The sequence below is a fragment of the Neoarius graeffei genome, chromosome 2 (assembly GCF_027579695.1).
Source record: "Neoarius graeffei isolate fNeoGra1 chromosome 2, fNeoGra1.pri, whole genome shotgun sequence".
Classification (NCBI taxonomy): domain Eukaryota; kingdom Metazoa; phylum Chordata; class Actinopteri; order Siluriformes; family Ariidae; genus Neoarius; species Neoarius graeffei.
Window position 1 is genome coordinate 18006079 of NC_083570.1, and position 13068 is coordinate 18019146.

General features: G+C 41.8%; 1 protein-coding gene across 1 annotated transcript in view; it reads left to right on the plus strand.

The window, feature by feature from the left end:
* Positions 1–13068, plus strand: part of ginm1 (glycoprotein integral membrane 1) — a 13958-nt gene continuing 890 nt past the window's right edge. The window contains exons 1-7 of the mRNA XM_060913948.1: positions 1–129; positions 3546–3605; positions 3712–3811; positions 3964–4124; positions 4955–5114; positions 6804–7012; positions 12799–12962. Of these exons, the coding sequence (XP_060769931.1) occupies positions 46–129; positions 3546–3605; positions 3712–3811; positions 3964–4124; positions 4955–5114; positions 6804–7012; positions 12799–12962 (938 nt within the window). The 5' untranslated portion in view covers positions 1–45. The remainder of the gene's footprint in view (positions 130–3545; positions 3606–3711; positions 3812–3963; positions 4125–4954; positions 5115–6803; positions 7013–12798; positions 12963–13068) is intronic.

Genomic DNA, 13068 nt, shown 5'->3' on the forward strand with positions numbered 1-13068 from the left:
ATCTTCCTGAAAGAAGAAGGAGGCGGTTGTGTTTTGTAAGCAGTGATGGCGTCGTACTGGAGATTATTTGTATTAATCGTTTCTTCACTTTTGGTCTATGTTTCGGCAGAGACACGACAGTTTGGCACGGTAAGTGGTTTAAAATGGGAAAAATGTTGATGAAGGACTGCGCGAGACAGCTGTGGTTTCTGGATTAGCTGTAGCGGGCATTGCTATCTGTTGATTAGCTTCACGGGCTAACCAGCTTTAACTGTTCTGTCGTGAATACACTCGATATATGACAGTTAATAGGGAGTTTTATAACTGTCATTTACATGTATAATTTCAGTAAACGTTTCTGTGTTAGTTTTTGGCCAGCTCACTTTCGTTATCTATCTATCTATTTATTTATTTAACTCCACATCCAGACAAGTCCCGCCCCCTGCATTATGATTGGCTGGTAGCTCGAAACCCAGTGCAGTAGTCGCCAATCGATTACTAGGAGGCGGGACTTACAGGAACAGAGGAGGAATTTAAAGAGAAAATTGTTTTTCTCTTCTCGTGTAATTTGAACAACTGAACATAATCAGTAGGTGGTAAACGATTCAGTAAGGGTTAATGTTCAATATATCGTCATGGAGGGACTTCTCACTTCCGAATTAAATCGGTGCAAGTTTAGAATAATAGGACTCATATTGGGAATCTATTCTGGGTGTCATTAGGATTCATACTGGGAGTCAAATTAGGAATCTCTTCTGGGTGTCTCATTATGAATCGTACTGGGAGTCAAGTTATGAATCTATTCTGGGTGTTATTAGGATTCATACTGGGAGTCAAATTAGGAATTATTCTGGGTGTCTCGTTATGAATCGTACTGGGAGCCAAATTTAGAATCTATTGTGGGTGTTATTAGGATTCATACTGGTAGTCAAATGAGTAATCTATGACACCCAAAATCGATTCCTCTTTTGACTCCTAGTATGAATCCTAATAACACCCGGAATTAGGATTTGTACTGAGAGTCAAGTTATGAATCTATTCTGGGTGTCATTAGGATTCATACTGGGAGTCAAGTTGGGAACCTATTCTGGGTGCTTCGTTACAAATCGTACTGGGAGTCAAGTAATGAATCTATTCTGGGTGTCATTAGGATTCATACTGGGAGTCAAATGAGTACAGAATAGATTCCTCTTTTGACTCCTGGTATGAATCCTAATAACACCTAGAATTAGGATTCGTACTGGGAGTCAAGTTATGAATCTATTCTGGGTGTCATTAGGATTCATACTGGGAGTCAAATTAGGAATTATTCTGGGTGTCTCGTTATGAATCATACTGGGAGCCAAATTTAGAATCTATTTTGGGTGTTATTAGGATTCATACTGGGAGTCAAATGAGTAATCTCTGACACCCAAAATCGATTCCTCTTTTGACTCCCAGTATGAATCCTAATAACACCCAGAATTAGGATTCATACTGGGAGTCAAGTTATGAATCTATTCTGGGTGTCGTTGGGATTCATACTGGGAGTCAAGTTGGGAATCTGTTCTGGGTGTCTCATTACGAATCGTACTGGGAGTCAAAGTTGGAATCTATTCTGGGTTGTTATTAGGATTCATACTGGGAGTCAAATGAGTGATCTATGACACCCAGAATAGATTCCTCTTTTGACTCCCAGTATGAATCCTAATAACACCCAGAATTAGGATTCGTACTGGGAGTCAAGTTATGAATCTATTCTGGATGTCATTGGGATTCATACTGGGAGTCAAATTAGGAATTATTCTGGGTGTCTCGTTATGAATCGTACTGGGAGCCAAATTTAGAATCTATTTTGGGTGTTATTAGGATTCATACTGGGAGTCAAATGAGTGATCTATGACACCCAAAATCGATTCGTCTTTTGACTCCCAGTATGAATCCTAATAACACCCAGAATTAGGATTCTTACTGGGAGTCAAGTTATGAATCTATTCTGGGTGTCATTGGGATTCATACTGGGAGTCAAGTTGGGAATCTGTTCTGGGTGTCTCATTACGAATCGTACTGGGAGTCAAAGTTGGAATCTATTCTGGGTTGTTATTAGGATTCATACTGGGAGTCAAATGAGTGATCTATGACACCCAGAATAGATTCCTCTTTTGACTCCCAGTATGAATCCTAATAACACCCAGAATTAGGATTCGTACTGGGAGTCAAGTTATGAATCTATTCTGGATGTCATTGGGATTCATACTGGGAGTCAAATTAGGAATTATTCTGGGTGTCTCGTTATGAATCGTACTGGGAGCCAAATTTAGAATCTATTTTGGGTGTTATTAGGATTCATACTGGGAGTCAAATGAGTGATCTATGACACCCAAAATCTATTCCTCTTTTGACTCCCAGTATGAATCCTAATAACACCCGGAATTAGGATTTGTACTGAGAGTCAAGTTATGAATCTATTCTGGGTGTCATTAGGAATCATACTGGGAGTCAAGTTGGGAACCTATTCTGGGTGCTTCGTTACAAATCGTACTGGGAGTCAAGTTATGAATCTATTCTGGGTGTCATTAGGATTCATACTGGGAGTCAAGTTGGGAATCTGTTCTGGGTGTCTCATTACGAATCGTACTGGGAGTCAAAGTTGGAATCTATTCTGGGTGTCTCGTTATGAATCGTACTGGGAGCCAAATTTAGAATCTATTCTGGGTGTTAGGATTCATACTGGAAGTCAAATGAGTAATCTATGACACCCAGAATAGATTCCTCTTTTGACTCCCAGTATGAATCTGAATAACACCCAGAATTAGGATTCATACTGGGAGTCAAGTTATGAATCTATTCTGGATGTCATTAGGATTCATACTGGGAGTCAAATTAGGAATTATTCTGGGTGTCTCGTGATGAATTGTACTGGGAGCCAAATTTAGAATCTATTCTGGGTGTCATTAGGATTCATACTGGGAGTCAAGTTGGGAATCTATTCTGGGTGTTTCATTACAAATCGTACTGGGAGTCAAAGTTGGAATTATTCTGGGTGTCTTGTTATGAATCGTACTGGGAGCCATATTTAGAATCTATTCTGGGTGTTATTAGGATTCATACTGGGAGTTAAATGAGTAATCTATGACACCCAAAATCGATTCCTCTTTTGACTCCCAGTATGAATCCTAATAACACCCAGAATAAGGATTCATACTGGGAGTCAAGTTATGACACTCTTCTGGGTGTCATTAGGAATCATACTGGGAGTCAAATGAGGAATTTCTTCTGGGAGTCAAATGTGGAATTTATTCTGGGTGTCTTGTTGAGAGTCAAATTAGCATTCCAACTTGGCATCATTAGGAATCATATTGGGAGTCATTTGAAATCCAACTGGGAATTATCACGAGTCATGTTGGGAGATTAAGAACAATCATACATCAGGATGTCTTTTGTAATAACAGTTTGTATTCTTTGATTCAGAGTGTAACTCTACTGCCTAGAAGGGAGTCATTTAAAGCATGATTCTGAGTAGCATCAAGTGTGTGTGTGTGTGTGTGTGTGTGTGTGTGTGTGTGTAATTCATTGTTTCCCCACAGGAAAATGTGATTAACGTGACTGCGGTTAGTGAAAATGAAGATTTGACGTACAACGTGCAGGTAACCTCCGAACCACATTAGATCTGAATGCTGTACAATTGGGTTAGAGAGAGATGCTGGAAGCTGACGGCTGCTTAGAGCCTTCTCTGCTCCATTAACGTTTCAGGTCAGCTTGAACATCACCCTGGTGGACAATAAAACTACCGTCAATGGGGTTCCTCTCAAGCCGTCAGAGGTGATGAGGATGCCGTGCAAGGCTTTGCTGCGTGAGTACGGCTCTAAACGCCTTGGGAACTTACAGAGCGGTGAAGTGTATGAGATCCTTTGCTATGAGAACTGCAGGATGTTTTAGATTGAAACGCTTAAACTAACTCTGCTGCTCAGAGTATTCTTCACACGCGCTCGTCTGTCTCCACAGTAGACGACAGTAACGTGAGCCTGAGTGACGGCGCCGGGATGGCGCTCAGCAGCGTGTTGAGGCTGATGCTGGATCACTCGTATCTGCAGAGTGAAACGGGGGACGAGGTGCTGCTGCTGCTGACTCTGGGTCAGGAGATGATCCAACTCGGTGAAGAGAAGGTCTGACTTCCTGTTCCATTTTAATGTCGCAATACAGTGTTAACCTTTTATCATCATCGATCAGCAAGTGAAGGAGGTCTTTCGCTTAATTAAAAATAAGCTGCTTGTTCGCTGATGTGGTTAAGGACACAGTGGGACTTGGTGTAACGAACAAAACTCCACCGTTATGGCGTTGGCCATCTTTGACACCAGAATCACCTTTCCGTTCCAGGTTTTAAAGACAGGATTTTAGCAGAAAGCTGGAATTAATGTGGATGTAAATGGAGCTCTGGTGTTTTATGTTAAATTTTAAGTATTAATTTAAAAAAAAAAAAGTAAAATTTGGCCACGACGAACACTTCGGTGCAAAACTGCCAACTTGCCAATGCAGATCGTTACTTCCTTTCTAAAATCTATTAAATTTCAAAATGTGTGTGTGGGGGGAGGTTTTTAAAAAACTCTATACATATGTAGTCATTATGTTAGGAATAATACATTTGGGGGCGTGCTGCTTTAGAAAAATAACCAATGACAGAGTTGCTGTCATCATCCCAAAGTTGATTAATTTCCCCAAGTGCTTTATTCCTCTTATAACACAGATAAGTTTGTCATGTGACTTAGAAACCATCCTCAAGTCTTCGTCAGCATGGTGATTTTTTTTTTTATCTACCACATCAATTATTACGAGTTGTTCTTATTCTCCTTTGAGGCTAGAAGTCCTTGTGAACGAGCTGTTCCACCCAGTACAGTAAAAACATTTCACGTGGACCTGTGACTCGCTGCTTTTCTAGAGAATTCCGCAGCAGATCCGACTGGAGAACTGAGATGGAAGTTGTCGTTCTGATGTGCAGGTTTGGCAGCCCGACGTGTGGGAAGTGAAAATGCTGCTGAACCAGACGTCTGAGGAGGTCACCCAGGAACAAAACATCTACCCGGCGAGATCCAGCAAGATCGTCGCCATGCCGCGAGAAAACGACATCGTCGTGGCCGAAGAGTATGTCGCTAAAACAGGTCGGTGTTCCTCACTTTGATCTCACCTGTTTAGTCAGAAGAACATACAACCCCGATTCCAAAAAAGTTGGGACAAATTGTAAATAAAAACGGAATGCAATGATGTGGAAGTTTCAAAATTCCATATTTTATTCAGAATAGAACATAGATGACATATCAAATGTTTAAACTGAGAAAATGTATCATTTAAAGAGAAAAATTAGGTGATTTTAAATTTCATGACACCACCACATCTCAAAGTTGGGACAAGGCCATGTTTACCACTGTGAGACATCCCCTTTTCTCTTTACAACAGTCTGTAAACGTCTGGGGACTGAGGAGACAAGTTGCTCAAGTTTAGGGATAGGAATGTTAACCCATTCTTGTCTAATGTAGGATTCTAGTTGCTCAACTGTCTTAGGTCTTTTTTGTCGTATCTTCCGTTTTATGATGCGCCAAATGTTTTCTATGGATGAAAGATCTGGACTGCAGGCTGGCCAGTTCAGTACCCGGACCCTTCTTCTACACAGCCATGATGCTGTAATTGATGCAGTATGTGGTTTGGCATTGTCATGTTGGAAAATGCAAGGTCTTCCCTGAAAGAGACGTCGTCTGGATGGGAGCATATGTTGCTCTAGAACCTGGATATACCTTTCAGCATTGATGGTGTCTTTCCAGATGTGTAAGCTGCCCATGCCACATGCGCTAATGCAACCCCATACCATCAGAGATGCAGGCTTCTGAACTGAGCGCTGATAACAACTTGGGTCGTCCTTCTCCTCTTTAGTCCGAATGACACGGCGTCCCTGATTTCCATAAAGAACTTCAAATTTTGATTCGTCTGACCACAGAACAGTTTTCCACTTTGCCACAGTCCATTTTAAATGAGCCTTGGCCCAGAGAAGACGTCTGCGCTTCTGGATCGTGTTTAGATACGGCTTCTTCTTTGAACTATAGAGTTTTAGCTGGCAACGGCGGATGGCACGTTGAATTGTGTTCACAGATAATGTTCTCTGGAAATATTCCTGAGCCCATTTTGTGAGTTCCAATACAGAAGCATGCCTGTATGTGATGCAGTGCCGTCTAAGGGCCCGAAGATCACGGGCACCCAGTATGGTTTTCTGGCCTTGACCCTTACGCACAGAGATTCTTCCAGGTTCTCTGAATCTTTTGATGATATTATGCACTGTAGATGATGATATGTTCAAACTCTTTTTGCAATTTTACACTGTCGAACTCCTTTCTGATATTGCTCCACTATTTGTCAGCGCAGAATTAGGGGGATTGGTGATCCTCTTCCCATCTTTACTTCTGAGAGCCGCTGCCACTCCAAGATGCTCTTTTTATACCCAGTCATGTTAATGACCTATTGCCAATTGACCTAATGAGTTGCAATTTGGTCCTCCAGCTGTTCCTTTTTTGTACCTTTAACTTTTCCAGCCTCTTATTGCCCCTGTCCCAACTTTTTTGAGATGTGTTGCTGTCATGAAATTTCAAATGAGCCAATATTTGGCATGAAATTTCAAAATGTCTCACTTTCGACATTTGATATGCTGTCTATGTTCTATTGTGAATACAATATCAGTTTTTGAGATTTGTAAATTATTGCATTCTGTTTTTATTTACATTTTGTACTTTGTCCCAACTTTTTTGGAATCGGGGTTGTATTAGCCTGGAGGCGCTTGCATGACTGACTCTCGTCTTCTGCAGGCGAAGACCAGGTCCTCCACACGACCAGTCACTACCCGCTGAGGCAGGCTGAAACCACCCAGGAGGAGACGGCCGCTCCAGGAAAGCTTCCCGAGACCCCGCTGCGCATGGAACCCAGCGTGCTGTACGAGGGCGTGAAGGGGGACGAAGTTGATCCTGATGAGCTGCTCCCGGACGTCCCTCTCCGCCAGTCGCCCTCGTCTTATAACGTAAGGAGTCGGTTCTGAGAACAGAACCGGGGTTTGTTCATAAAGCTCCTTACTTTTATATTCTATTTCCGATCTGTTTATTCTCGGAGGATTTTGATTTGACGCTGCTTTCACACTCCAGGTCACGTTTCGCAGAAAATAATTCCTTGCCAACATTTGAAGTGTATTTTCCTGACGTTCATTGATGCCTCTCGCACTTGATTATTTTTGGCTTCTAAATCTATTGCAAAATGAAACCACCTCCTCACCACACTCATCTTATCTGCATTCCTAAATCTAATCTAGTCTATTAGGACTGGTAAGTGTTACGGTTTGTGTGCGTCTCAGACCTGGAACTGATTTTTCATATCAGCACAAAAGCACTTGAGCCTGCACTTTTCTGTAAAGGGAGGGAAAAAAAAAAGTGTAAAAGCAGCACAAGTTTGTATTGCGAATGCAGCCACGTGATCAAAATGTGCTACGTCATGAGCGTCCACCACGATGGTGGATATACAAAGCGACTAGGACGGCAGCCGCTGAAAGTGTGCCTGTAGACGGGGCTCGACATTAAGGACTGCCCGACTGCCCGGGGCAAGTGAAACATGCATTCAGGCAAGTTGGAATGAGCATATATTACAAACTAGCACCACAAAAATTAAGCTTTTTGATCTTTTATTTCAGTTCCTAAAAGCGTCCCTCACTACGTATCCGCCATTACGTCTTGGCTGTTTTCTTAGTCTCGGTTTCGATTACTGTTTAGCAAGTTATTTTAATATCCCCCCGCTGTTGTAGTATGGTACGCGTCCTGTTTACAGACCCCTTGTGCATGACGTCACGCATCACGTGATAATTACAGCTGGGGTCAGACAGACAGTCTTTCATGCACGCAAGGCTTAATCTGTCTTCAGTATGGTTGCGCTGTTTTTGCTTGTTCAAACAGAGAACACTGCTATCAAGAAAAATGTTAACAAATAGAAGCAAATGCTTCAAGAACAACAAGGAAATGAGCGGTTAAAGAATACGAGGAAAGGAAGCTCAGCCTGAAAACTCCACAGAAATTCACGGTTGTATTTAAAGTGTATTTTACCAAAACAAAGTCGGAAGTGAGGATGGAAGAGTGTGCTTAAGAATCTCGTTTTATTATTATTAATATTTTTCCTGCTCTCATTCGAGTTGGCTTCTTCTTGATTTTCTGACAGGTGAAGCCGCTTCCTTATTCGACACAGAAAACCCAGATTGGTTTCAAACAACTTGGCCGTTAAAAAAAACCCTCAACAAAGAGCGACATGCGCGATAAATCCTGAAAGAACAGAACAAAGAGCAAAGAGAGCTGGAGCTTTGTTTCTGTTATCAGAGGAACACAGTCCTGTGCAAAATATTTATTTATTTATCCATCCTCCACCTCTAGGTGTTTTTAAATAAAAAAAAAAGTGCTGCGTCATGACAGACCGGCTGCACTGATTCAGTTACAGGTTGCCAGGTCTGTATAAAACACCCACAACCTACACACCTAAACAATAATGTTAAACTCAAACATTATCCTATCTGTCATGATGCACTGTTGGTTTTTTTTTTCTTCTTTAAACCAAGAGATGGATGATATATAAATACTCTCAAAACGGTACTGTTCAAAAGTCTTGGCACCCTATCGTTTTCTTCATACAAACTTCTAGTTTATGATTTCTACATTGTCGAGTAATGAACCTACAGTCTGAGAGAGTTCTACACAAACACACACTGAACGTTTACAACAGCTGCATGCATGTGAAATGGAACTAAATCGACTAAGGTAGGAAAAACTGTTTTGGCTAAAATTATTGTCTGTTAGAAGTAAAAAGTAACCAACAACCAAACTTCAACTCGATGTGTGATCTTCATTTTATGTTGCAATTCACAACAATTCTATGGTTTTCCTAAAGGAAAAAAAAAGTAGCACTTGGAAAACAGGGGCAAGTGGAAATTAACCCCCACTTGCCCCCCAGGGCAAGTGGGTTTAAAAGTTAATGTCGAGCCCTGGTAAACAATGCTGACTTTTATCAGTATTACCCTGATTTAAACAATCGAGCGAGGATGGATATGTGTGGTTTTGACCCGTATTATTTAAAAAAAGTCAGACTTTTCTGAAGATAAGACGCTTCTACCGACCATAGGTCATTTTGTCCAAAGTCTTTTTCATATACGCTGTCGGTTATTGTATATTTTAGGTATTTGTTTGTTTGAAAAAAGAAGGAATTCTCAATGGAATTTGACCGACGCGAATGAGCGTCATAGTACGCAGGGCTCGAAATTCGTGGTGGTCCGGTCGCCCGAGGCAACTTTAATTTGTCATTTGGCAGGTAATTCCTGTCACTAGTCAGCCCGGCTGGCTAGTTGAAAATAAAAAATATTTATGAAGTGACGATTCAGACACACCGTCAACTAAAGCCGCCACATATTAAGTGCGTGCCGTGTCTGTGTTAATCGATAGGACAGAAACTACCGAAGAATTCCGAATCATATCGTGTACGAGTCAGGCTGTTGGTTTTTTCACTACTGCGCATGCATATAACACATCTTGTTGAATATCGCGGTGATCACGTGCAGTATTGAACCAGGTGGGCGGAGCACAGAAGCACGGCAGGCCAGAACTGAGTTCTCAATGAACTATTTATTGCTAGCTTTTCAGCCTTTTATCACTTCCCAGCCGCACACACACGTGTTCTGGTTGGGGAGAGCGAGCTCCCTTTCTCTGCTCTCCTCTCCTTTTAAAGGGCGCGGTCACTGGGGAAGACGCACAAACACAGGTTAATCCCCATCAGGTGCAATGATTCCACCACTTACCTTCCCTGACTCCGCCCTCCATTCACAGACTGACGCTTGGCCACACCCCCGCTGCCACATCATCGCCCATTTAAACACGTGTTTTTGTTTGCATCTACATCTGCCAAAGCTACGTTGCGATGTGGAATTTTCTGAAAGGTGTACAGAAACCGCCAGAGACGGGGACAAAGCGACCTCGGTCTGAAGAGGAGAAACGACAAAGGACTTCTAAGCAAACGTGGGAGCAGCGTAGGCCTTGGCTGCGATACGATTTTTATGGAATAATCAATTTTTTTTTCCAAGTTGATTCCTAGTCAATATGAACAGAGCCTAATCTAGGGCGCGTAATACGCGTTTTTTATCTGTCTGTTGCACATCCACTTTTCGGGCGCGAGAGTGATATCACGTATCTATTCATTTTGTCGTGCATTTATAAGTAGAGAGCCTGTAGTTGCGTTTTACTGAATCTTGTGCATATCAATTTGTCAGCACCTGCTAGCAAGCACTGTGGTAAATATAGCGTTGTTTACACACCAATCGGAAAATAGCGGAAAGGACCAAAGTATTCCGAATGGTTTATTTAGCGGGTAAAACAGTTTTGTGAACTATTATATCATTGGTCACTGAACCAGAAGACAGTGTATCTCAACCAATCGTGTGAAGTGTTTTAAAAATACCCAAAAGCACATGGCATATCGTTCTGTCTCATCCAAACATAACATTCAGAGCCTCCAGGATTTCGCAGTTTGCAACATCAACACAAATTCAACCAATCCCCGCGAATTCAGGGCGGTGTTGCAATTCTATCCAATCACCGCAACTTTCCTGCAAATTTGACCAATCGTTGGCGTCGTCTTGGAGTGACGTCGACAAACTACCTTCCGCCTTACTTCCGTGTATACATTCAAGAGAAGCAGCATGTGCGCAGTGTTGCCAGATTGGGTGGTTTTAAGTGCATTTTGGCGGGTTTTGAACATATTTAGGCTAGAAAACGTCAGCAGTATCTGGCAACATTGCATGAAAGTGTGTTATGTTTACAGTGAAGGACTGTGTGCACTTTATTTATTTTTTTTCTCAATATAAGAAATTAGGCGGCACGGTGGTGTAGTGGTTAGCGCTGTCGCCTCACAGCAAGAAGGTCCTGGGTTCGAACCCCGGGTCCGGCGAGGGCCTTTCTGTGTGGAGTTTGCATGTTCTCCCCGTGTCCGCGTGGGTTTCCTCCGGGTGCTCCGGTTTCCCCCACAGTCCAAAGACATGCAGGTTAGGTTAACTGGTGACTCTAAATTGACCGTAGGTGTGAATGTGAGTGTGAATGGTTGTCTGTGTCTATGTGTCAGCCCTGTGATGACCTGGCGACTTGTCCAGGGTGTACCCCGCCTTTCGCCCGTAGTCAGCTGGGATAGGCTCCAGCTTGCCTGCGACCCTGTAGAAGGATAAAGCGGCTAGAGATAATGAGATGAGATGAGAGATATAAGAAATTAATGGATGCCAAAATGGTATTTTATTTTCCATTGTTTAGGCAGCTTCAGCATCATACTGTGAGATTCTGTTCAAATTATTATTATTTTTTTTTCTTTTATGGAGCCTGAGCCATTTATTTTATTAGTTTATAATTATTGTTTTAGTCTTCAGGAGAGACTGCCTGCACACAGTACTAGTATTAATAGTTTTTTCTTACATGAAAGCTGAGGTATTTATATTATATTTTAAGGTAACTTCATGTTTTGCTGTGAGGTTCTCTGCACTTTAACTTTTGAACCAACAGGTGCATTTGGATAAGTAAAGCCTATTTTTCTGCATTTTTGTAGTCCTGGTAATCTTACACATTCTACATGATTGCTAGGTTTTGTTTTTTTTTTAGTAATTTGTTTAATTTTTCTTGTTGAAAGTTCAATTTAGTATTATGTTAATGATATTCTAAAAGTTAAGATTAATAAAACTGTTCTGTTTATAGATGTACTCTTGAAAATATCTACCAATGCATTACTTATTTTTTTGTCCCCACTAACTGGAACAAATGAGGAATATTTTTACCCATGTTAATATTTTCTGTCCCCTGTTTCTACAACTAGTGAGGGATCTCCCCTATTTTCAGATTCCTAGATTAGGCTCTGATGAAGCTCCTAATGCTTTCTCTCTCATAAATGGTGAAATACAGAAAGCATGTTGGACATATTTTGGGTGCTATAGTCATGATAGTAAATATATTTGTTTTCAATACTCATACACCAAGTTGCCAAGTTTTCCAATATATTATTTGTTGATATTATATTATTGTGCTCTGTGGTGTTCTCATTTATGTATTTAACAACAGTATCAAAATACTCGGGTCTTGAAATAAATGCACATTATTCATGAACAATGGTAACTACTCTCTTTTGCGTTATATTTTTGACAGAAGTAAAATTCATACATGAACAAATTTTGGCGAGTTGATTTTTCTGTTTGGCGAGTTACTTTGGAAGGTAATTAGTGTGGCTGGCTGGCGAAAAAATATATGAATTTCTAGGCCTGGTATGTGCGCTTCGACACTAACTAAGGGGGTAACCATGTCGGCCCGTGCCGCTTGCTGACCCTGGGATGAGTTAACTCCCTTGTCATTGCAGGCCTGTTTCCAGCTGGATCATATTAAATCTTTAGGTGCTGAGCAGCGCTGTCGCGGGGGCTGTATTATTTCGAAGGGAGGGGCATCTGCAAAATTTGGCTTTGCTGTGAGCTCTTAATTTTTAAAGTGGGCTGGATCATGTTAAACCTTCAGGTGTGGAGCAGCACTCTCGAGCACAGGAATACAAAATTGAAAAAGGCATTGGACGAAATGTCCCGAGCCCCTCGTCTCCAGTTTCCTCGCCCTGTCGCTTGACCCCACATCCGGCTTTCTATTTTGCTTCGAGGTCACCTTGCAAGTCAAGGATTGTTGTCAGAAAAGTAGGCGTGGCTAGGAATCGTACTGGTTCATAATTTTAGCCTTACGGATCAAGTCTGGTCGATTGTGTGTTTGCTCCACGCAGGAGGCGTGTCGGTGGTTGGAGGATCTCCGGGACAAGCTGAGACGCTTCTGCTCCGAGTCTCTGCCACTCTTCTTCCTCATCATGTGGGTGGTGGTAGTCGGTGTCGTCGGCTCTGCGGTCATCATCAAGGTCCTCGAGCTCCTGTTTCCCACGTGTGAACACAAGTACGACCGGGCTGCCTTTTTTTTTTAAAACCCACAATGACCGAGCTGTTATTCCTTGTATAATCCCTTATAATAAGACAATCTTTGTGTGTGTTTGGTTTTCATC